Genomic DNA, 26889 nt, shown 5'->3' on the forward strand with positions numbered 1-26889 from the left:
TATCTTAACGCAAAACGTCTAGCGCGATAGCTCTACAATATTGTTAGTGCTATTAACAGTATTTTGTGTTCTGGCATCATTTTTCTAAAGGTTATAAAGAGATACTATTGTACAAAGATCAGAACATCAGATTATTAAGTGAAGTAGACCATACAGCTATATCGTCCTTTATTGACTCATCTTTGGCGATGAAAGCTAATTCATAATAGTATTTTTTGTAAAAAAGTTCGAAATTACATGTCAGTGGAATATATGTCAATCACGAAACAGAAGATCCTGCCTACAGATATATATCATATGGACTTCATTAAACGTCAATAAAGACAAATCGTACATCGAGTATAATGGATTGATTTATTTCAATTTCTTATTTTAAAGTCAGTGTAAGATATGATTTCAGATGTCAGGTCAAAAGCTATTTCATAATTAGACGTCAAAATATAAATGAGCTAAGGAAAATACAAGAAAATTCAATATGATTTTCTAGATGTATTGGAATACAAAATTGAAGGAGAACGAAGCAGGATGAAACTTGTCTGGTAAGTAACTGAAAATGCAAATTCACAAACAATTCTTGGTATAATAGTCTTCCTGTCGACGCAAGTTTATTCAGTTTATATATTCGTTTAGTAAGCTCATCACATTAGTACGTGACTAGCATGACATCATATTTGTTCATTTGAACTCAGTGTATAATCTATAAATAACTAAATTGTAACTTGATCTGCCAAGATGTCCTAGTTATTAAACCCAACTTCCGATAGAAAGGCATTTCAAAGGAGCTAAAGCGCACTTTTTGTATATGCAATCCGGATATATATGAAGGGTTGTTCAAGGATATTTAATCCATCGTTAACATAAGACCCTTGATGTGTTTTTAATGATTGAGTTTTTTTTTAAATTATTATTTAGAATAATAACCAATAATTATCACAACATACATAAAGTTGGACGTAGTTATTCATTAGCATCCGATTTCAAGAATCAGTTGTAAAAGACTAAAACTAAATGTAGAATTCATTGAAGAAATAAAAGTGGAAAAGAGATTCCAGCTGTGCTTTCCAAGAGCAAAGAGTATTTTCCTTCAACAATGAAAGTAATTGTTATGATTCTGGACATGATGCGTGTGACGTGTTGAAGAAAATAAAGTAAAAATTCGACATGAAAAGTATTTGTTATGAACTGAAAAATGGCTTTGCCTGATATTTCAGAACGTCATAATGAACATGCATGCTCCTTTTTGCAACTTTCTGAATTCTTTAGCACCGTAAGAAATTTGAACACCACAACGTCATAATATCATAATTTATGAAAGACATCAATATGGTGCTGCAGATTCCCAAGTTTCACAAATGTTCGGTCTTTGCAGATAGTACAAGCGAAACTCCTCTTAGGGTGTTCCTGGGCACGGTGATTCGATAATGAGTGTTTGGATGTAAACGATTTACCACACATTGGACAAACAACAAGTTTTCCTTCATGTCGAGATTGACGATGGGCTCTTAGCTCGCATGGCTCCGTAAACTTGGCTGAGCATAAGTCACACTTTATGTAATCCCCGCTGTGGATTTTCTGGTGCCGAGTCATCCTGTATTTTACGTTGGTTGCGTAAGTACAGATATTACACCGGAAAGCTTTTGACATTCCAACCGATGGCATTTTGGATAACATGCGTCCACTCGTTTTCCCCGGTCCATCCATGACTTTTCGGCAAATGTCGTGAAATCGGTCTGGAATATAAAAGTTTCAATAAACTTCCATATCCATCGTTACAATGAAGACAACAAATGGTAACTTTGAGGGGTAAGGTTAGCATTGTCCATCAATCATTCAATATGAACAGAACAAACATTGAAATAAAACTATAGATAAAAACACAATAAATTTAATTCTTTTCTTAAAATGGTTTTATACTTATCTAGTAACTACACTAATCAAGGTAAAACGATCATATTTTTCATTCATCTTTATTTCTAGGTATACAATTGCAAACTAAAGTCTATGTTAAGATAACAACGAAAAGATACCTTTTAGTAACATGCATACACACTTTATCAAAATACACCAAGTCAATGTTCGAATCCACTTTGTTTTCTCGTGATCGTGTTGTTGTTCATTTGTATAATCACCTCACAACATTTAGGATACAAAGCTATCAATATTCTTATTAAATTCAATTTAACGTTCCGTTCTTTGAAGCTGAAGGCGAAAAGTGTGTTTAAACTAAAACGTTTAATAAACTCAGAAATGAACTGTTATGAACTGATTTTGATACAACAATGGGCTAGTCCATAGACGATACCAATGGTAGGTCTGGATATAAACCATATACAAAGTCTCTATTGTTTAGTTATTTACAATGGAAACATAAGACCGGTCTATCACCTACCCTTGGAAAACTCAAAAGTGTGCAATACTGTTGGCCTGGAGATAATATTTATTATTCTTACTTCTAAGGGTCGGCGAAAATTAACTTCGAAATATCGTTTTTTAGTCCAGTTCCTTTGGCGAGATTGATCCCAGATAGTGTATTTAACTTATTCTTGTTATCTTCATGAATCATGCATCAATAGTAAATGTGATTCATGAAACTTTAATAATAAACAATGTTGTTGTTTATGAAAAGACACTGAACGTTCCTTTTAATCGCTGATTAAGAAATGTCTTTCTTCGTTTTCTCGAATCATCTATACAATCATCTTCTAATTGAAGGCCTCGACCTTTCGAAAACCACATTCATCAATCACAAAACACACTTTTATCCTATTTGAAATCATTGATGCTTGGCCGATTACAATGCCCTTTGTTTGTAGTGAAACAATTCTTTATCTTTTTGGCAGAATTCACTCGCATCAATCCGAACTCCATTTCCGGACGATTGGAAGTTGCCTTGATTTGCCATTTGATGTTATGAATCTATGCAAGGCTGAGTTCCATAATTCTACATGAAGACCTTATCCACATTATGGAAGGATTTTAAGTGGATCATGAGCTTGCCCATGGTGACGAAGGTTTTATCGCAGTGATTGCAGAAGTAAGCCTTGTTGTGGTGGACTGTGGAGCGATGATGTGACAGGGCGTACTTGGAGGCAAATGAGCGGTCACACATCTCGCACTTGACCAACACCCCTTCGTGCCGGGACTGTCGATGAGCTCTTAACTCGCACATCTCCGTGAACTTATTGTTACACAGGTCACATTTAAAATAGTCTCCCTTGTGTATACGCTGGTGGCGCTTTATCCTGTACTTGTGCTCAGTTGTGTAGTTACATTGGTCGCATTTGAACCTTGCTCCTGTTTTCAATGACGTCACATTTGTCCTTCTCAATACCGACATAAGATGAGGATCGTTAAAACGTTCTGAAACACCAGACAAGGCAGTTCTTCAGTACATAATAAATAACCTATTTTTTCCTTTTTCATTTTCTTCATCGCGTCACAATGATTTTTTTTCCCCAAAAAAGATACATAGTCCTGATATTTTTTTTTCTAAAATGATCATGAATCCATCGGCAAGTTTATATATCTAGAATATTCCTGATTATATGACACAACTTTTCCCATATTATAAATTGAAGACAAAATATAATATTATATAGTAATAGTCGAATTCATGAGAACATAAAACTTGGTAGACAGTCTTTAGACAAAGAACTTGTTTATTGAAACATTGTTCTACATTACAGATGAATATAAAACATTTATAACTGTATACAGTGGATACCACATACCAGTCTCGAACTGCTGATGTAAAAGACATTCTGTGTATATCTTACAGAAAATATGAACAGAATTAAAAATATCGCGTAATTCACGCTTACATATCAATTATATACATGTAAACGTCAATATTTATTTACTCATGAAAAAAGTTTCGTTTAAAATCTATACAGCATACAATTAGCAATGAATAATTAAAGCTGACAACGCAAGTTAAAAAATGCAGTTGAAATGAAAAAAAAATATATATTAACGATTTTTTTTTCAAAAATTGTTTCTGAGACATCCCCTAGTTATGACAGTGTGGTATCTAATTATAAGGAAGCGGCAGCCATTTTTCTTTTGCTCTGCTTAGAAACCTTCACTGGCCAGCCCCCTATATAAAGCACGGGACACTTGACACACGTGTATCATTCTAAACATGTCTTGTCTCAGATACACATGCCCCGATATTGCAAATAACAATGTCAAATTGAAAATAAACACTGCACTCACCTGACAATATTTCATTGAAGTAATAGATGTGTTGTCAGCTATATCCCAACATATGTCCACTACGAATCAATAAAACATTTCAATATACACTAAGTTTTACACGTACATGTACAACGACACACGTGTGTCCTTGATAGTTGTCGCTCGTTCGGGTCAGGTACGTAGTCACGTGTATATGGTCAGTTGAGTGCATCGGGTACGATAACATACGTGGAGATATGTGGACGGATTATTGTTTGGATTTCTATTCATTTGCGTTGGAATTTTATTTTGAGAAACATCTAAATGACAACTTAGAGGAGTTGACATGATTTCTTGCTAAAAAAAGTCCCATATAGTTTTACAGGTGAGGGTTTTGTTTACCTATTTGTAGGTGATATAACCTGTGGACTGCTAGGTGTATAGGTACATGAATGAGCGCACGTGTGTCGATTCACGCGCTTTATATAGGGGTCGGTGAGTCGTCGGAATGTAAAACAAAAATGGCTGTCCTCAACCGGGGAATGTCTCATAAACGATTCTTGAAAAAACGAGTATACTTATTTAAAAAAAATCATTTTAATAATTTTAACTTGCATTGTCAGCTTTAATTATAGTGATATAGGAAATATTATCCTGGTCCCCTGAATTGGAATCAACGGGGGAATATACAATATTTTCTTACAGAAAAGTTTGTTTCTGCGCATGCGACACAACAGACAAAGCAACAGATACAATTAAGAGATGACATGGATAAAACCTGTCGCAAACATATGTAACTGCCTTACATCACTCTTATTGTAAACATATATAACCGCCTTCACTCTTAGTGTATTGGTAAATAATGCAAATAGAATGATAAGAACTAATCAGGTAAAAGGTTAACTTCAAGATTATATGTAAAACAGTATCCGTAGTAAGTCCCTATACACCAGCTTAAATTGATTATCAGCTTAAATTGATTATGATGATGATGATGATGATGATGATGATAATGAAGATGACGACGACGACTATACAAAATTACGGGAATATTTGCATATGGCAAAAATAAATGGATTTACAATATTGAACACATTTACGACACTCCTCTATGTATGCATCATAGGGTTATTACCTGAATCACTTTTGAACCCTCTTAATTAAGTAATACAAAGAAATTTTTGCCGAGATTTAATAACAGTGATCGAATTTTGATATAAATAGTTACCATTTCGATACCTGATCATTGATCAATGATATTGTACTTTTTACAAATATCATCAATTACTGTATTTTTATCAAACATTTTAATTTATCGCGTTTGTTTAAAAGTTAACAACTAGTATAAGAAAACAATACAAAAATAATATTAAATACAAAAGTATTTAAAGAAGTTATTCCAAACAAATCCTCAGCATATGATTATGGCTTGACTAAATATCATCGCCCAAGGAAAGAACTGATAGAAAACGCTTATAATTATATGCTTTCTTTCTGGTAAATAATATTGACATTGCAAATGAAATAATTCCTGTCATGAAGATTAAATTCATCATTAACAAACGAAGAAAGATAAAATAATTCAAGCATCATTGAATGTATAAAGCTCAATCCCATATATCCTCATAAACATTTGAGCACCTTTTATCATTTTTAGAAGATCTGACGCATTCACAAAATATTTGTTTTACTTGTCAGCAATTATTCTTAGTGTATTGGTAAATAATGCAAATAGAATGATAAGAACTAATCAGGTAAAAGGTTAACTTCAAGGATTATATGTAAAACAGTATCCGTAGTAAGTCCCTATACACCAGCTTAAATTGATTATGATGATGATGATGATGATGATGATGATAATGAAGATGACGACGACGACTATACAAAATTACGGGAATATTTGCATATGGCAAAAATAAATGGATTTACAATATTGAACACATTTACGACACTCCTCTATGTATGCATCATAGGGTTATTACCTGAATCACTTTTGAACCCTCTTAATTAAGTAATACAAAGAAATTTTTGCCGAGATTTAATAACAGTGATCGAATTTTGATATAAATAGTTACCTCTTCGATACCTGATCATTGATCAATGATATTGTACTTTTTACAATTATCATCAATTACTGTATTTTTCATCAAACATTTTAATTTATCGCGTTTGTTTAAAAGTTAACAACTAGTATAAGAAAACAATACAAAAATAATATTAAATACAAAAGTATTTAAAGAAGTTATTCCAAACAAATACTCAGCATATGATTATGGCTTGACTAAATATCATCGCCCAAGGAAAGAACTGATAGAAAACGCTTATAATTATATGCTTTCTTTCTGGTAAATAATATTGACATTGCAAATGAAATAATTCCTGTCATGAAGATTAAATTCATCATTAACAAACGAAGAAAGATAAAATAATTCAAGCATCATTGAATGTATAAAGCTCAATCCCATATATCCTCATAAACATTTGAGCACCTTTTATCATTTTTAGAAGATCTGACGCATTCACAAAATATTTGTTTTACTTGTCAGCAATTACTACCTATTGCATGTAAACTATCAATTGAATGGATTGATGCATTGCGTTAGTATATGTTGATAAGGTTTGTCGTGTTTCTGGTAAAACATTTAATGGATTCAAAATACATGTACATGTAAAATATTTCTGTATTCTAAAACTCTTGAAAATCATACATAATGTCACTTTAGTGCAATATTCACAATAGCATTCTTGTGTTGTATACCAACTTATTTTCCGGCGAAATAATTTCGATTTTTTTTTTTACTCCAATACCATTTTTCGATTTACAATCATGAGATTTCTAAATACCATTTTTCGATTTACAATCATGAGATTTCTAAATATACATATATGTACATGTGATTAAAGCTATTTCATAACAATCATTAATTTTCATTAAGTTTGTTTACAGATATTCGTATTTATACAAAAGTAAAATCATAACGAAAAGTACCACAGCAAATTCATGACAACATTTCTCACGTTGAGCAAGCCAAATTTCCATCTGATGTAATAGATCGATTATAAATTTGATAGTCAATATAAAACACATAAAACATTCATTCCACATCAGAATTCCAGGTAAGCTAGGGAGCCAACATCAACTCTAGTCAAATATAGCCTATATCTAGACAGTCCGTGTTATTGGAATGCAAATGTAGTAATAAAACATGAGAATGTTGTAATATGTACATGATGTATAGCTACAGTCTGGGTACGTGCCTATGTGAACTCTTGCAAGGCTGAGTAAATGACAATGTTAGTGTAAACAGCTATCCCGGTCCTCCACTGCTGAAAGACTGTGCAGCCAGAGATTGTGTGGTCGTTAGTGGCTGGACAAGTATCTCTGGTTGTTTATGGGTCATCTGTACATGTTTCCTCAGCTTACAATTTTCGTTGAATCTTGCGCCACAGAGACTGCATACGTAATACTGTTGGTTGTGCATGATCATGTGACGTTTTAAACTGTAGTGGCGGTCCGTTACAAAGTCACACTCGGGGCAGGAATGGCGTTTTTTCATCTTGGGCGAAACTTCCGAGAAGCTCATGTCAAGGTGGTGACTAGATGAGTACATCTGGGCGATACTTTCTTTGATGAGAAATGCATCTGATTGGCACGACTTCATAAACGTCACATCTGTAACCAATAAAACAGCATTTACCAAATTATATCGAATTACATTTACGCATTCATAATTATTGGATTCTTAAACCACCAAGCGACCATCTAATTTATTTGTATATAGTGTGCCTAAGTTAGTTCATGTGTTTATGTTTTCAATTAAATGTCACGGTAAGTATTGGAAAATTCACATTCCATCTCAATTTCTATCAGATGATTAACATTTCTGATAAAAACTCGTAATCTTTACAATCTACCACTAGTATTGCAACGCATCTGGTACTCTATCGACATATGTGTACACATGTATTTACAGAGAAAACGGCATGTAATAAAATCGTTATTCTCAACAATATTGACAATGTCTTAATTTGAACAATTTGTGTTTGCGCACACATATACACTTTAAGTGGGAGTAGATCGTCACACGTTGCCACCTTCTACAAAAACGTTGACCAGATTTACTCTAGTGTAAAGTTGTCCAAAGCAACTTATGTGAAATCTGATATCACTTGTTCGTAGCTTTTGAAGATTTCCTTTCTATAATGTCTCGCGGATTAAATTTTTTTTTTCAATGATATCTTAATGATAAAATTTCCTAATTTTCGTTTTAAATATGCAAATCTCCCATCTATTAAACAATTTTTCAGAACTGTATTTCTTTTATGTGCGCTTTTAGACAACATTGGATTAACCAAGCCAACTTTATAGCAAATGGGAACCAAAAGCAATCAATGAGAAACAAAGATAACTATGTTCACATTCATATCGAAATACTAGAAAAAAGACACTATTGTCTAGTTTAGCTATTCCTATAAGAGACGTTTCCATGTTGACTGTGGGTGACGACAGTCTGTAATATCTCTTGGCTTCTCACACATTTATGTTGATGATTATGTAGAAGGCATGCACACGTAATGCACTGGCAATTACATACATGTCTATATCAAAGCACACAAACCATCAAGATACTCGACACTTTTCAATAGACTTATCATAGATTTAATGGTTACTAGTAATTAATCTGTATCCACCACATTATCAATTACAATACCATAAATCCATTATAACTATGATAAAAAACTCAAGAAATTGAGAGTTTGCACTATTTTATTAAACTTTTGTTAACAAAGGCTTACACGGATGGATTTTACAAACATTCTGATATAAAGATAGAGATATAAATTGATAACGGGTATGGGTCTGAAATCATTGCCACTATAATAGTCTTATATGACCCTGCACAAGATGTCAAATATTTAACAACACCTATAAAAGGAACAAAAATATGTTTAAGGAACCGATAATAACAACATTAATGGGTATTGGGTCAATTTAAAAAAAATGAGTATCTCATAATCGTTTTATCTGTAGTACTCGGTACTAAGATGCACTCCAGGAACAGTGAAATATAACCTCAAGGAAGCCGTAGCTAAATTCTAAGGACAGACAGACACGTACGTTCACTCATTTTAAAAGGATTTTATCTTTTAACCTTTAAAATAGCAATGCAGTCTTTGGTGATTGATTCTACATAATTATACACATAATTTCGAGAGGTAATATCCATTTAACATCAAATACGTTGCAATTTTTAAGTTTTCATAATGAGCCAAGAGGGCTGGCGACTTAAAATGGATGTCAATATTGACTCATATTGCAACGCGGAACATATGTAACAACTGAAACAACATGTTTAGTCCCACCCATCACGGGACGTTATCCAGTATATACTAGTACGTGACCATAGCTTTGTGAAATCAATATTGCTTTGTCACAAATAAACAATTAGTACAACATATACAACCACACAACGGAATAACGTGATTTCAATTTGATAATTAAACTTCAGGTTATTTTAGTTTGAATTGACCGCACAATATCCGGTTAATATTCATCAGTAGGGAAGTTTTGGTGACAATATGTGTTGTTCATGAAGCTAAAACTGATCTTATGCAGTTATCAAAACAAAATCCTCAAACGGTACATGTAGCTGTGATTAATCCAGGTCTTATCCAATCTGTGCATAGTTTTTTTTTTTCAATATGCAGATCATTATGAAGACCACCACGAAAACGAGACTAATACACGTTTTCGGTAAAGCACTTGGCCGCGTCTTGGCCCGTTACAGAAAAGATCTGAGAAGCATCAAACATAATCTTGGAAAGAATGGCACATCCGGTGGTTCTGATAGAATAGTTGGTGTACACACACGATAACCCACAGGCTTTACTGAGCTCGGACATAAACACGCCCAGTTTCTTTTCCCCGACTGGACTGTTGTAGTACCAGATCTGGTACAGAGGACTTTCTTTGCTCGGTCTCTGCCACAAACGATCACACTGAGGATTTAACCTTGCGAGGTAAGATTCGAAAGACGCAACCGGACAGAACGGCGAGCCAGGAGATTCTAGCATATAACGACCCAGCACGCCATCCCGATCGCACGAGTCTTTAATTTTTTTACCAGCTCTTTTGACGTACTTCAAACCTGTTCCAGTATCGGTCACAACCTCAAAAGTTGACTTGGTCATCTTGTGTATATTCTCTGTGCCTCCTTTACAGAAATACAAACGAATGTCAAACTGGACCTTGTTGTAAAGGCCAATAGGTGTACCGACATTCAGATGTTGTGAATGATACAAAACATACCGGTCCTCTGTAGTTATAACGGGGTGGTGCTCCGTCTCTCCTTTCCCTATTCGCTTCAGCTCGGTAATGGCAGCTTTAAAATTGGCGTTTGCTTCTGCAAATTCACAATCTCTGATAAGATCAAATTGTTTGTTGAATGGGGGACTCTGTAGGTACCTGTTTAGTGAATAGCGGAACTGATCCAGTGAAGAGGTTTTGTAATGTGTCCCGTCATGTTTACGAGCGTCCATGTAGAAGTGACCAAGGTGCTTGCAAAGGTCTGCAGTACTATACCGTTCAAAGTCGACGTCTTGCTCCTTTTCTCGCAAGTAGTCCCGGAAGATTACCGATGCCTTCCTATTGGCCTTTAACGTATTGTCCGTCTTGGTAACTCTCAGACGTTTGTCGGCTCTATCTCCAAATGTAGATTCTCCAAAGCGCTTCTGGGTTCCTATAATTAAACAGTAAACCTTTTACCATCTGTGTAAGTATGAAGTAAACAAAATAGAACGGACAATAACCCGCATGGATAGAGAGACAGTTACGCCATACAAGTATTTCCAGCTTTGAAATGAAATTTTCATGAAGTTCAGGTAGTTTTGACCTATCAGTAATTCAATGACAGATTTTGAAGTTCTTGTCATAATCCATCTGGTGTTTTGAAATCCTTTGTAACAAATGAAACTTAATTTTCTTTAGGATCCCAGATCCCACAGCAAGCAAACCTGACGACTGGTAAGTTTACTTGGTATTTACACAATTTAGAAAAATGATACAATCAACAATTTTAGGTCACACATGTACGCTGTGTCAGAGTAAGGATTAGATTTTCAGGTGATATATCATTTAAGACGAGGTAGTTGCATAATGAAAACATTTCATATTTAAAAGGACTTCTATTATCGGATAAAACCATGTTTTCTGCTTAAAAATTACTACAGTCATACTATAAGATGAAATATGATTTATGTGTGTATGTGTGACTTTCACTAAGTGCATTATGATTCGTGTGTCAATATATGGCTGTCACTAATTGAATTATGTTTCTTGTGTCTATATGTGGCTGTCACTTTTAAAATGAAGTATGATTCATGTTTCTATATATAGCTGTCACTAAGTGAATTATGATTTATGTGTGTATATGTGACTGTCACTAAGTGAATTATGATTCATGTGTCTATATGGGCCTACCACTAAGTGAATTATGATTCATGTGTCTATATGGGCCTGCCACTAAGTGAATTATATAATTATGGGCCTGTCACTAAGTGAATTATATAATTATGATTCATGTGTCTATATGGGCCTGTCACCCAGTGAATTATGATTCATGTGTCTATATGGGCCTGTCACTCAGTGAATTATGATTCATGTGTCTATATGGGTCTGTCACTCAGTGAATTATGATTCATGCGTCTATATGGGCCTGTCACTCAGTGAATTATGATTCATGCGTCTATATGGGCCTGTCACTCAGTGAATTATGATTCATGCGTCTATATGGGCCTGTCACTCAGTGAATTATGATTCATGTGTCTATATGGGCCTGTCACTCAGTGAATTATGATTCATGTGTCTATATGGGCCTGTCACTCAGTGAATTATGATTCATGTGTCTATATGGGCCTGTCACTCAGTGAATTATGATTCATGTGTCTATATGGGCCTGTCACTCAGTGAATTATGTTATATGTCTATCTGAGCCATTATTGTATTCTCTTCTTCCAGGGATGAGAGTGAGCCTGAGAAGATTGTTGATGAGGATGCCGTTATGCCCAGTGGCTGGTTAGAAGACGAAGTAGAGCTGATTCCCGATGCAGGAGCAGAGAAACCAGAAGATTGGTAAGCACACTAACATGTATAGTTTAAATACAGTAAAACCTTCCATCATACCTCTGTATAGAGACCACCTGCTTATGACAACCTCTATCTTAGTATCCCAAATGGTCATTCATAGCACCATTTTACTTGTGTATAATTAAAGACCACTTGAAGACTACTTGGCTATAGAGACCACTTTTATTTTATCCCTTGGATAGTTTTTATCGACAGGTTTGACTATAGTTGAAATATTTCTTCATTCTATGCAAGAGAATATTGTAACACTTGTACATAAAGATATTGTAAAAATTAGATAGTTTGAATGAAAGCATGGTTAAGTTTTTAATTGAAAATAAAAATTGCGTCAATGATTATGCAAACATCTTTCACAAAATTAGTTATCAAGTAGTTTACAGTGAACAGTGAACCCCAATAATCCAGACATCTTCGTTCCCAGCTGCCTGTATAAGGAGTTTTCTGGACTGCCAAAATTCTGTATCTTAGTCAATATGTAACATTAGGTAATCCAATTCCCGATACTTCTGTTCAGACTGCAAGTTTTTCGGGCTACGGTGTCTGGTCTTTTTGTGTGGAGGAGGCGGGCAGCAGGGGGTCCACGGTTACATGTACGATTCTTGATGTGTTTACTAAAAATATGGTAATGAGATCCATATAACCGTGTGTAGAATATATTCAGACATTATATGTTTTACACTATTATAGTTCCAACTTGTACTTTGATGAGAGGACGGTTGATATGGACTGGTGTTGGGGAGGGGTCTTTCATCAGTAAGTAATTAGATAGAGATGTTGATTGGATAACAACGTAAGTACTTCTCACAACTTAGTATATAATAGTGGTAGAGCATAAACTACCAATTGTTGTTACCAATTCTGGACTTATAGTATGCCTCCTGGTGTATGAAGTCTTTGTTTTGTTAGTGCTATGATATCTTCTATCTGTTATTGAAAATCCATGTTTGTATTCGCCTGCCTCTCTCACGTGTCAGAACGCGCGTGGATGGGGATTAATTGGGAAAAATACCAGAGAGTGAAGAATCCCAAAATTACAAGGGCAAATGGGTCAGCCTCCTATCATTGATAAACCAGGACTACCAGGTGTGGAAGTGATAGGATTTTCACTCATTAGAAAAAAGTAGTATAAAGATTCCGTTATTTATGTTAGGTTTTACTGTTTGATTTTTGTATGTCATGTGTGTATATTTTTCCTTCATGTCTTGTAAGACTCTTTTGGATATATACTTCTGAAGTAATATTTAGATTTCAATATCTCATCACTTGTTTATTTTTTATATGTTGTATGGAAATTCACTAATTAATATGTTTATATTATTAGGGGACTATGAAAATTGCATATTAATCTGTTATTTTCTAGGGGAGGATGGAAGCCAGGAAAGATTGACAACCCAGCCTACTTTGAGGAACTTGAGCCATATAAAATGACATCCATTGTAAGTTCTTAATATCAACATTTTAAGAATATTGAATTCTTATATTCCTATTGCTTTTTTTTTTTTTTTCATTGAAGCAGAAAAACCAATGCCTTAAATGTTTGAAATAAATTTTCACATGATGAAAACCTATTGCTGGAATGTGGTAAAGTTGTAGAATATTGAAGTGAATGCTGATTTGTTTCACAGGGTGCTGTCGGACTTGAGTTATGGTCCATGAATGACGACATTGTGCTTTTGACAACTTTCTGATCACAGACGACAAAGCTGTAGCTGAACAATGGGCAGTGGAGACTGGGAGATTAAAGCTACACAAGAAAAGGCCAAGTCAGGGGTGTGTAATAATTGAAATCTAAGACAGCAAAACAACAGTGTGCGGTATTAAATGTTGATTTACAAGTGGATTATTTTTAAGAGCACACTCTTACTAATTTGATTTATTGTACTTTTAGATCTCTTACGCTACAGAGAACATCAAGATTTGTTACCATATTGAAATTTAGAAAAAAAATCTTGGTTATACAAATATTTGAGAAATTTCATCTATGATTTATCTATGATTAATGATGGAATCTTTAGTCAGTTAGATATTTTGATGGAATAGCTTGTACATACAAATATTTTGATGGAATAGCTTGTACATACAAATATTTTGATGGAATAGCTTGTGCATACAAATCAATAGTGATATCAGAAATTATGTAAAAGATTTAAATCTTTCTTGAAATACTCATATTCTTGGTCTGACAGCAAGTATTTGATGGATTTTAAAGAATTAACCCTGTGACTCAATCAGATAAATTCTATTACATGTACTTGCAAAACTTATTTTTCAAATAGCGTATGTATTATCCTTCAGGTAAAACTTAGACTAATTTATTGTTTGATACATGATGTTAACTGTTTACCTCAAAATCTAGTTGGCTCCATACTGCTGAGAACAATCAATACACAAGAAATATCTATAATTTTTCAGAAAAATGGCATACTGCTTTTTAAAGTTCTGAACAATATATTTAGTCAATCTAATTAAATCAAGATGCCCAGTTTAATACTATTATAATTGTAATCGATTTTAATTGTTTAATAACAAAAAATAATCCAATATTAGATTCTTGTTTACGTTAGATCGACACGTGAATATTTGAGAAACAGCTAAACGATCGATCATATGCAATTATATTCTACTACTAAACAGGATTGGATTTGTGTCTACAATTCTAAACCTAAATAATAAACAAATTTACGTACATTTGCCTGGCAAAATGAACTTACGATCGTGATTAAACTTCAAAGTGCCGATCAACTAGTAGTGTTGCTTTTACACATGTGCATATGAATTCGAAAATGGCGGCAGGTGATGAAGCCATGCGTTCACTCTGACCTAAATGTCTTTTGAGAATTCTCCCTGTATTGTTGATCTATACGGCGAATAGCTTGATAACATTTCAGAAATTAATGCATATTCAAGTAGCAATGAAACAATTAACGTAGCAGGTATCTTTTGTATCCTAAGCTTACATACTGTGCGAAACTTGCGGTAGTCATTGCACGCCGACTTTGCATGCTTTTATGTCTCGTTCAACGAGACGCTTGATACGCACATGTCTGTCGTAGTCAACAAGACTCTGGTTGAACGAGACTACTCATGAATGGCGATTGTTGTAAGGAAGCATGGTTTCTCCAACCGATCGCGAACTAAGGTACGTTACGTTAATAAATAAACATATTTCAAAGTGCAAATGCTTTAATTAGATGTTTGAGTCAGTGAATATACTAAAGTTATGATCAACCGCTGCTGATGTAAATCGTAACAGCGTCGAATAACTTTGCAGATTCATGCATAAAATAACAAGCCATACGATAACGTTTAATCTGTCACCATGTGATGATTTCTAGTAAAAGCGAAGTATTTTGAAACATATATCGGCGAATTTCACTAAAAATATATTGCAAAATTGAAAAATATTCGATTTTATTTTTAGAATTTCCCAAATATTTTATTATCCCCCGCCCAACGAAGTTGGCGGGGGATATACAAATGGGTTCCGTCCGTCCGTCCGTCCGTCCGTCCGTCCGTCCGTCCGTCCGTCCGTCCGTCCGTCCGTCCGTCCGTCTGTCCGTCCGTCCGTACGAATGGTTTCCGGAGCATAACTCTAAAACCAGTAGAGATATTTCCACGAAACTTCATACACACATTGGTCTTATGGTCTAGTAGTGCCTTTTGCTATTTTAAGGTTTTCACGTTTTGTACTTTTTTCTGTAACCATAGAAACATTGCTGAAAATAGCAGATTTTTGTACCAGGTTCGTTTCCGGAGCATAACTCTAAAACCAGAAGAGATATTTCCACGAAACTTCATAGACACATTTGTCTTATGGTCTAGTTGTGCCTTTTGCTATTTTAAAGTTTTCACTTTTTGTACTTTTTTCTGTAACCATGGAAACATTGCTGAAAAATGGCAGATTTTTGTGTAGAATCGTTTCCGGAGCACAACTCTAAAACCAGCAGAGATATTTCCATGAAACTTCATAGACACATTGTTCTTATGGTCTAGTAGTGCCTTTTGCTATTTTTAGGTTTTCACTTTTTGTGCTTTTTTCTGTAACCATAGAAACATTGCTGAAAATATCATCATATTTTTGTAGTAGGTTCATTTCCGGAGCATAACTCTAAAACCAGCAGAGATATTTCCACGAAACTTCATAGACACTTTCTTTTTATGGTCTAGTAGTACCTTTTGCTATTTTCATTTTTTGCACTTTTTCCGTTACCATGGAAACATTGCTGAAAATATCATGGTAAATGGTAAGTGGTACTTTGCAAAACTCCACCCATCTTTGTGTATATAGTCTAATATAAATTAATGTCAAGGCTGTATACCTGATTCAACAATTGCAGCCCCACTCTACTTGAATTATACTCCATCTTTCTTTAGCTCAACTTCCTTTTTCCTGTTTTCTTTCCATACACATAAGTCTCTACAATCAAACTTACTTCAGCTTTGATATCTCCATTGGCGGGGGGATCTGAATGACTATGTCCTTGTTCAAATAACCGGAGGTCATGTAAAAGTCTATGCAAATACACGGAGTTGAAAAACAAAGATAAAGAAGGAAAAAATCGGGACCGCAGAATTTTATGCAAATAACCGAAATATTCGAATAACCGTTATGCGAATATGTGGAGTCCTCTGTACTTGCAAAACTTATTTTTCAAATAGCGTATGTATTATCCTTCAGGTAAAACTTAGACTAATTTATTGTTTGATACATGATGTTAACTGTTTACCTCAAAATCTAGTTGGCTCCATACTGCTGAGAACAATCAATACACAAGAAATATCTATAATTTTTCAGAAAAATGGCATACTGCTTTTTAAAGTTCTGAACAATATATTTAGTCAATCTAATTAAATCAAGATGCCCAGTTTAATACTATTATAATTGTAAATATCTATTGGTCAAGTCTGATGAATATATTAACATGAACTGACGATTTGTGCCCTGACTTTTCAGAGAAGTGTTGTTGATGCAGTATTAGATGCTACCAAGGATAGGCCTTGGCTATGGGCAGTCATACTCGTAGTTGTTGTACTGCCCATTGTTCTGATCATAGCTTATTGCTGTATGTCTAAGTCTGAGGTAAGCCTGATAGGTTAAACATAGGATTGGATATGTAATGATGGAACTCACAGCATCAGTGTGCTCTACCTGATTTGTGGCACCAGATTCTCTCTAAACTGGTAACGATACAACATATCCATGTGCTTAAGTATGACTGGTAAAGACGGCTGGGTGTTCTGATGCTGAGAGTTGGTGTTGTACAGCTTGCTTTCACCAGGAGAGGAATGTTTAAACCAAGGTTTACAAGGTCTATTCTCATTTCACCACTATTCAATTAAAATCAGTTGCTTAAAAAAGTAATAAAAAATTATCTCAATAGTTTTTAGACCAAAATAAAAATATTCTAGTAAAATCAGTTGCATAAAAACGTAGAGAAATGATTTTCTAGTAAAAAAAATTTGCCCAACATAATAAGAATATGTTGACTGTGTTGATAGTGAAAATGCAGCAGATTTGAGAATGGACCTGTAAATCTATGGTTGATATCAGCCTGTCTGGTGAATTTTATGTAACGCATGTTGACATGTTGGTTTTGTTATGGATACAGAAGAGCATCTGGAAGACCCTGCACTCGGCAGCTGACCAGTATCCATGGCTCTGGGCCATTTATATAGTAGTTCTTTTACTGCCAGTACTCCTGCTCTCCATCTGTCTGTGCCCACGGACCGGACCCATCACGGTACTGACGCCTTCTCATGATGTTTTCTAACACATCAGATTTATAGCTGACTGCTGCTTCTCAAGTCTTAGTATGGACTTTTGTAGTCATGTGCATGACTTTGTCAATCATTTCTAACATTTATATAGTGATAGTTAATAGCTATATAGTAAAACTTGAATATATACAGATGTACTGAAAACTGAAACATAATACCATAATGAAACCCACTCAGATCAACATGTAAAACAAATTATTTTTAAAATCATAAGTGTACTGTTTTTGGTTTTGATTTACAAAGTGTTTTAGTAGTACTGATGTTATTCTGGAAACTGTTAGAGCTAGAATATCCTATTTCAATTACAAGTTGGATTTGGTTGGTATAACAGCTGCAGCATGTCTGTAGTTCTTTCATAAACAGCTTATTGAAATTTTATCATTGTAATCATAAACTCTTGATTTTAATTGTCTTGTCCCGCAGTAAGTGTACATACACCAACATTTTGAAAACAACTAAAATCTGTGATAAGAATAACATCAACTAGCAATCGATGTGAGGAAGATTAAAACTTGGTTCCAAAAAGAGTATAAAATATAGCACAAAGATGACACTTCTCTTTACTGCATGTTTTAATGAGTGAGAAACATCTGTCTAAATATGTATTATTATTATGTATACATGCAGTAAAGTTTGATGTTGTAAATGCTGTACAGCTAATGTATTTTTATACAGTATTTGTCCAGCTTCGTAGTGTAGTAATCTCAATAACAATTAATACTAGATTGAGAATTGGTCTTTTCATATTGCTGCTTCTATTGGTTCATTATATCATAAACAATATTTTTCCCGTTCTAATTGTTTGTGCATTTGATATAGCTGCAAACACACATGCGACAAGCAGTAGATGTTTTATATATCTTGGCAAATTTTCTTCTTGTTTTTTAAGTAACTAACATCATCACTTTTTTTTTGTTTCTTTGTTTAAATTGTAAGAGAAAAAAGAAGGGGAAAAAAGACAATATTTGAACCTATTTGTGATCATTTATCAGTACATTAAGATGTTAATATGATTATAGTGATAATGTGAGTTTACACAAGTATTGATCACTCTCCAGAAGTGTTAAATTGTGTTCTAATGCTAAATGGGTTTTACAGCCTGAGAAGATCCAGAGTCACAAGAAGAAGACTGATGAAGCTTCTCCAGACGAGACAGAGGAGAAGGAAAATGGAGAGGAAGAGGAGGAGGAGGAAGATGTTGGACCAGGGGGAGACAACCCTCCACAAACCAAGAAGTCCAAGGCAGATCTAGAGGCAGATGAGGTATATATACCGAATATTTCATTGACATTTTTTTATGTCAACTTTCCTTATATATAGGTAAAAACAACAACAGTATTTTGCATTCAGTTACTTTCCGTTGGCAGTTATCGAAGAATTAATGATAACTAGACAATAGCTAATTCCGGCATAACTACCTACTGTAAGCAGGTTAATGTTTACATCAGAATTATTCTGATAAGGATTCTTGAAAACATCTCAAGATATTTTTCTCCTATTAGATGATCATTGATGAATAAACAATGCTTTATCTTTGGAGAAAGAACAGCAATTTCAATAGCCATATATATATCTTATTTGCTGTGGTGACAGTTGTGACATCAAGTCATAACATAACAAAAATGCTAGCAGCCATTCACTTAAGACAGCCAACTGTATTTGGTAAGGCTGCAGTGTTAATATTTTGACTTGTAATTTTATGTTGATAGAATTCAGTGAACTTTATTAATGTCATCTTTTCTTTATAGACAGAAAGTGATTTAAAATTGCTTTTACTTACAGACAAATGATGCGGATGAGGAAGAGGAAGAGGAAACAGAAGAGAACACAGCTAAAAAAGATTCACCTAGGTTAGTTTTGTCCTTGTATATATCACATATTTCATCGAGACTAAAATGGATGGAAACCATATACATGAAATGGAAGAAGCATAAAGTGCGAGTCCATTATGTCCTGTTCTGATCTGAGATTAAGGCATTTATTGTCTTAAAAACAGTTCTAGTTCATTCAGATTTTACCATTCTTGTATGACATAAAATAACAATGATAGCCAAGTTAGGTTTTTGTTGAAGAAAAATCAATTCTGTAAAAACATTGATTAGACAGTGTACAAACTTAAATATGTTAAAATTTAAAGAGGAATTTTCATTATCCGTCTAAATATATTATCATGTAATTATTAAATGTGTTTGATGTTTATATAATTCCAGGAGATCATCACCGAGAAAGAGGAAGCCAAGGAAAGATTAATCCAACATAGCTGTAGGTTAAGATGAAATGATGCAGTGATATGTTGTGGGTGTGTGTACGAGTCGTTCAGGGAGGATTGATAGCAGTGAGAGAGATGTACGCTCCTGTACTAGTGGCCCCCGTTAATTGGAATGGTCGACTGGTCGGTGATAAGATTAGGGGCATAGCATCTCCAGGGATCAATTGATAAGCTTTAATAACCAGTAGTATAATTAGTTATGTAAGACAGATAGTTGGTTTGTGACTACCAACATAGGACTGCATGATAGAAACCATAACCAGTCATGTCATAATCCCACCACAGTTCAATGAAAGTGACAGAATAGGGGAGTAACATGTCGCTTCTCTTTTCTGTACCATAATTTCACATGGAGACTAGATTCTGTCTTAGCAGATTACAGAGTTAGCTCCCTTGCGGACTGGTATCCATTGTGACATCATTATTTTGTGAGTGCAATTCACGTCATTTTCTCCGAAAAGTATGATGTTACGCAATGTTACACTCACATACACATGATGTCTCAATCAATACCTATCCGCAAGGATAGGTAACTCTGCAATAATTGTGTTTTGTCGTATTTGGGTTGTTGTGTTAGGAAACTGCTATCAAACTATTTTCTATTTAAACTATTTTACACCAGTTGTATTTATAGAGTAAGAGCTGTTATAATGGTCTAAAAAAATTGTTGAGCTATTTGTTTATGGAAAGCGATTTTTCAGAATTGCCAGCAAATTGCTTTATAATGAATGACGATGTGTGAGTGAGCATATTTATTTACACCAATATGTAAGCTGTTAATAGGGTATATACACAAGTATGGCCACTGACACAATAGAAAGATTTTCTGTGACTGTTGTTTTCATGTGTTGACAGTCTATGTGAATTGAGATATGCATGCAGAGGTGTTTTCTAGTGTGTGTAGCTTGAAAAGCTATTGTCATCAAACCAGATTCCTGTCCATGTCTATCTAGACATTTGGCTGTATGCAGAATGTTTTCATTAATAATATACTAGTACATTGTACCCAGTTATTCATAATTTGCTCATTTGTCATCACCAATATGTTTACATATGTGTGTGTGTATGTGTGTGTGTATGTCCTTGGTATGATCTCATTCACATTTAGCTCTTCATATGTCCAAGAGTGTACGGTAAACAAACATACATGTTTGTTATTTTATGCTGTGATGAGTAGTGTATATTTCATCCTTGCCCTGTACCACACCTATTCCATCATACACCATATACATGTACAACTATCTCCATAGTGAAAAGTGAACGTGTGATATATGGGACTTGCTCATTTACGGTGTAGATTTTGTTGAAGTCAGGTACTGATTTTTTTTTACCTTTATATGTTCTGTATGTAGTTAGATTTCACAATGTAATTTAAACATTGTATAGATACCTAGGATTCCAACTGCAAGTGTAATCTATACTATACAATAACGTTGTCCAAACTGGTTTCCATCTTTTTATTTCGAAAAAATATCACTATCTAAAACTAACCTTCACATCACATGAATAGTTTGTTAGTGACCAATTTTGAAAGAAGAAAATGTGTAGATGGCTTCTTGTGTGTGACCATCTGATGGTATATGGTAAAATATTAACATGAGCATGCAGTTTTGTTTTACTTTGTCCCTACAAAAGTATCAAAGTATGAAAATGATATACCTGAATGACTTTGCCCTTGAAGACATCTAGTCGACCACGTTCATTCCCATTTTGGTGTGTTTATTGTGTGTTCCGGATGTTTTGGATGATTTGCTTTTAAAGATTTGTTCATTAAGTGGTGAATGTAAGAATTGTTAATTTTTTTTACTTGGTGTTTTCATCTGTTATATAATGATTTTTAGAAACTGTTCATGTAATCAGAAATGTTTGTCATTTGTTCCATTGGATAGAATTCCCTTGTTGATATGACGACTTGTATGCCTATGTATCCATTTAAAATCTGTTCTTACCTTATTGTTAAGTATGTCTGCTCTAAGTAAACGAGAAGACCTCTTATCAAAATATTTAAAAAGTATCTGGGTACTTTGGAAAATGTCATGGAATATGAATACTATAGATATGTATATGATTGGCTAATAGTCGGTAAACATTTCTAAGAATGTGAAGCATCATGTCAACTTAATGGGCTTTGTTTTTGATGAAGTGCCTTTTTAATGTGATTTAGGAGTACAGATTCGCCAGAATTAGTGGAACTGTCAGGGACTGTAAACCAACAGTCTTTTGTGTGCTATTTACAACTCCAATTTCGTCTTTGAAATAATTTTGCAAATGTTTATCTCCACTGATTTATATAAACATCACTTATATTGAAAGGAATTTTTCAGAATTTCCATTCAACATTTAAATCTGTGAATGTTAATCTTCATGAAATGTGTATTGCAACAGAAATTGCTAAATTTAATAGCTGAGAAAGGAAGTTGGTTTACATCTTCTTTGAGCCAATTAAATACGCTGGAGGTATTTACAGCAAGCCTTACATTTTTCTTGACATATTCCAAGGACACAAAGAGAGAGTTTGTAAATCTTAAAAACTAAATTATTTACAACTTAATAGACCTGTGTAATAATGACTCATGATTTAGTATAATGTTTTTGTAATTTGGAGATTTTGTTGTCCCTAAGGTCTAGTGGTGAATAGATGATGGTAAAACAAAGAGAGCGTGTTAATCAGTTAACTGTGTATTGCAATAGTATAGTATATATATCTAATCTGATAAATATAGGATCGGTATATTGTAAATGTAATGATGATTTATATCAATACCATTAACTTGTGTTTTATAGTTTTAAGTTAAATATTCCGTTAATGTGACCACCTTCAATGATTTTCTTGTTTGATAGGTAAACATAGGGTGACAGACTGGGGTCATACCAAACCATATTGATCCCATATCGTTCTTGGGTCAAGGTTTGTTCAAGTGTTTTGGAGTTAATTGGTATAAAATATTGATTTGAAAAAATTACGACTATCTGTATCAGGACTTTTGAATTATTTCAAATCATGTTCCATTTGCATTCTTCAATGTTAATTTTAAATTGTATTATTAAAATTTTAATCTAAGAAATTTTTCACTTGGAATCAGAACAGGATATTTGTTGAAATAATTGTTCGTTTAGAACTTTTCACAAATTGTATGAATACCAGTCTTAATAAAACTCATTTCTTTTCTTAACACAGCTTTCATTTATCTATTGAAATTGTACTGACAAATAATTTTGGAATTAAGCAATGTTTAAAACACACCACAACCTTATAGCTGGTTACTTTGCAGGTCCAGTTATAAGGAATTTTTGACCTGAAATAGGAAAATTAAATTTTCTTTGATTTCTCAACAATATTTGGTGTATCAAATTTATGTAACCATAGTAATGTTTAATACCACAGAATTGCTAATGTGAAAATAACTGACTACATGGTAAACCATAAATTGCGTAATTGACCTTTTATCATTGGAGTAAAACTGCTTCTTTGTTAACACATCTTACAAATGATGTCATACTACAATGTACATCTCATGACATTTGTATATTGATACTGAAAATCTTCCTGAATGTGGTTTTTCAGTAGTGAGAGCATCGTGTATTGGTAATATTAGGATTTATGTCCTATAAACAGCTACAGTAGCTTAGGTCATACAAGGCAAACCACTGTCCCACTCCCTGTACTAAGTGCTAAGCATGAGCAGAAACTACCACTTTGACAGACCATTGTGTGTCCTGGTAAGGGAAAAAATATGGCACGCCGTTTTGTCATAAAATACATATAATACTTAAGGTCAAATCTTTTGCCCTCAAGGTAAAAAGATTTGCTGTTAAGGTCAAATTTTTTTACCTTAAGGTTACATGTAGATCTTTTGACTGTACATAATGGCAAAAACTTTTGCCCTTAAAGTCAAAAGATTTGTCCTTAAGGTTAAAAAATCGGATAGGTAACATAATGGCAAAAACGATAATTTGACATTATGTCCATATTTTTTAACCTTAAGTTGTAAACAAATCTTTACATAATGGCAAATCTTTTGACCTTAACGTATGTGTGATGTCTTAAATGTTGACATACCACTTGCTGGGAATGGAATCATCCAATTGTTTGTTGGTCAGAATTAGTATTCATTTCATTAAGGGGAAGGGGGAGTTATTTTGAGATCAGGCGTTTCTTCAATTTACAGTATCAGCGATGGACAATGTTTCAATAAATCAAGAATCTCGTATTATTTTTCATTTTTTGAAAGGGAATGGTAAAATTTTTATAATAGCCTAAACTATAAAATAGTCCAAACAGTTATTTGACCTTAAGGTTAAAAGATTTTTTGACCTTAAGGGCAAAAGATTTATTTACCTTAAGGTTAGAAGTTATTTGACCTTTAGGTTAAAAAAGTTTTTTGACCTTCAAGGCAAAAGATTTATTAACCTTAAGGGCAAAAGATTCATTTAGCTTATGGTTAAAAGATGTATCAACCTTAAGGCTAAAAGTTATTATTATTAAGCAAGGGCTTAAGATTTCTTGACCATAAAGTTAAAACTGTTTTATTATAATTGTAGCAATATAAATGAATTAGTACTAGATAGATTTTAGTGTCAAAAATAAATGAACAATTTTGTAAACAATTTTGTTAAATTATACATGTATTTGAGGATTTTTAATTTCGTCAGTTGTTTGGTGTTTTCATTTTCTTTTTTGAAAGGACTTGAAATTTCATTTCACTAAGTGTTTCATGTTGTTCAGTATGTGGACAAGTCCATTGCTTGATTAGGGGTATGAATAGCATTGTGACTTCTATACATCAATTATTTGCCATTATGTACATTTCACCTTAAGAGCAAAAGATTTGACATTTAGGACAAAAAGGTTTTTGACCTTAGGTCAAATCTTTTGCCCTTAATGTGAAATGTACATCATGGCAAAAAAACATTTTTTGCCCTTAAGGTAAAAAGATTTGACCTTAAGTATTATGTGTATTTTATGACAAAACGGCGTGCCATAAAAAAATACAGTTTTCAAGTGCTCAAATCAAGGCCAAAAGTTGGGCAGTACCAAAGGAGACGTTTGGAAGAATAATCATTAGAAAGAGAAGAAATCTAAGGACCATGCAACCGCCGCAAAAAGTACTTTTCTAACTGCAAGGCAGCAAAGCATCAATAGAGCATCTCAATTTACATGTTTTATATTAACTATTGCGTTATTTCGGGAAAGACAAAATGTTATGTTATGCCTGCAGCTAGTCCGCTAAACCTGCCTATATTATTAGGCTTTTTTAATATATTATTTTTTTTTTGCCTAATATATATTAGGCAAAAAAAAAATTAAAAAAGCCTAATAATATAGGCAGGTTTAGCGGACTAGCCTGCAGCATGTCCGAATGAATGATCTCGACTTTCAGATATACTGTTATTTCTTTTTAATAAAATGTCCCAAACATTTATCAGTGCGCGAATGATATAAATTGAACATTCGACAAAAACAGATGATGAAAGGACATCGGCGTATTTTGTTGAATAATGACGTCAGACGGGTATAGGGAAGTTTTTTATGAAGATAGATATGTTTTCACGTGACTAAATGAACAGTAATTACACTAAGTAGCAGCAAAAGTTATAAAATTTTGTTTGTTGCCGTTTACAGAAACTTGTAAGATATACGAATAATGTTCGAAAATAATTTTATTGTCTTCTTGATCGACATGCACGTGCACGTGGCCCACAATAAAAAATGCATTCATGATTGGTAGAAGCGTCGACAAAAACAAAAGCTCGCTCAAAACTTTGTTGTTCTTTTAAGAAGCTGATGATTGAAATTTCCGTCGCCCTTGGACCTTCTCGTGTGTCTTATAACAAAGATCGGCGGTGGGAAAAGAAATTTTAGTCTGGTGCAGAGTCCTTCAAAATGCACCAAAATCAGATAGGCCAAAATCTGCATCAGGAAATCCTTGAAGGAGATGCTAGATTTACAGTTCGTTATATAGCACTAAAGGTAGGCATATGACTATCAACGGTTTACCTATTTTTAGGAAGCATTTGAAAGTCCGCAAAATTTCTGCTAGATGGGTGCCACATCTAAATATTGACTGACGAGAAAAATAGGCAACGGGATATATAAAGTGAAAAAAGCTGCTTCAAGATGTAACTAAAAGGAATTTGCCAATGTCGTCACAGACAATGAAACCTACATATTGTACAATGTAGGTCCATCATTTTGAGTCCGTTGTATGAACAATCTTTGACTGCAAAGGGGGTTTTACATGCAATCTTAATCTCTCGTGAGGGAGTCGCAAATAAACGTGCCGGTGAAAACGCACAAAAGCATCAACGGAAAGTACTACAAAGACGTAGTACTGATGAAACTGAAAAAAAAGGTATTATCAGAAATAACGCCCCACTCATACATCTACCTCGCAATTAGTTATTGTATAACAATTCATCAATTTGTTGATTTCTTGAATAGTTGACCTGAAGTACAATGTAATTGAAATTAGACTTGTAATTCCGAAGTTCTACGATATTTAGTACTTAAACTATAGAA

The 26889-nt window shown here is 33.9% G+C and overlaps 1 protein-coding gene and 1 long non-coding RNA gene across 4 annotated transcripts; one reads left to right on the forward strand and one right to left on the reverse strand.

The window, feature by feature from the left end:
• Positions 1-340: 340 nt before the first annotated feature.
• LOC138327988 (uncharacterized) lies at positions 341-5137 on the reverse strand. The gene is made up of 3 exons (XR_011209147.1): positions 4216-5137; positions 2028-3360; positions 341-1730 (listed from the first exon to the last, which is right to left on the reverse strand). It is a non-coding gene; the product is annotated as an uncharacterized lncRNA (long non-coding RNA).
• An 8545-nt stretch (positions 5138-13682) lies between these two features.
• On the forward strand, positions 13683-23542 carry LOC138327989 (calnexin-like). Of its 3 annotated transcripts, none has more exons than XM_069274532.1 (6): positions 13683-13758; positions 13948-14092; positions 17932-18063; positions 19199-19363; positions 19883-19950; positions 20311-23542. In XM_069274532.1, exons 2-6 carry the CDS (start codon positions 14039-14041, stop codon positions 20348-20350), a joined length of 459 nt encoding a protein of 152 aa, XP_069130633.1. In that variant the 5' UTR covers positions 13683-13758; positions 13948-14038; the 3' UTR covers positions 20351-23542. The 3 variants fall into 3 exon arrangements, with proteins under 3 accessions (XP_069130633.1, XP_069130634.1, XP_069130632.1); XM_069274533.1 differs by lacking the exon at positions 17932-18063 and adding an exon at positions 17277-17402 and having other exon boundaries at positions 13702-13758; XM_069274531.1 differs by lacking the exons at positions 13683-13758; positions 13948-14092 and having other exon boundaries at positions 17411-18063.
• The last annotated feature ends 3347 nt before the right edge of the window (positions 23543-26889 follow it).

This window comes from Argopecten irradians, chromosome 7, assembly GCF_041381155.1.
Source record: "Argopecten irradians isolate NY chromosome 7, Ai_NY, whole genome shotgun sequence".
NCBI classification, from domain to species: domain Eukaryota; kingdom Metazoa; phylum Mollusca; class Bivalvia; order Pectinida; family Pectinidae; genus Argopecten; species Argopecten irradians.

Excerpts from the sequence above, each read along its gene's own strand:
- LOC138327989 (XM_069274531.1), top strand. The coding sequence starts at position 17,860 with ATGGTTGATATCAGCCTGTCTGGTGAATTTTATGTAACGCATGTTGAC. Across the intron at positions 18,064-19,198 it reads CACGGACCGGACCCATCACG|CCTGAGAAGATCCAGAGTCA; the intron begins GTACTGACGCCT and ends TGGGTTTTACAG. Across the intron at positions 19,364-19,882 it reads CAGATCTAGAGGCAGATGAG|ACAAATGATGCGGATGAGGA; the intron begins GTATATATACCG and ends TTTTACTTACAG.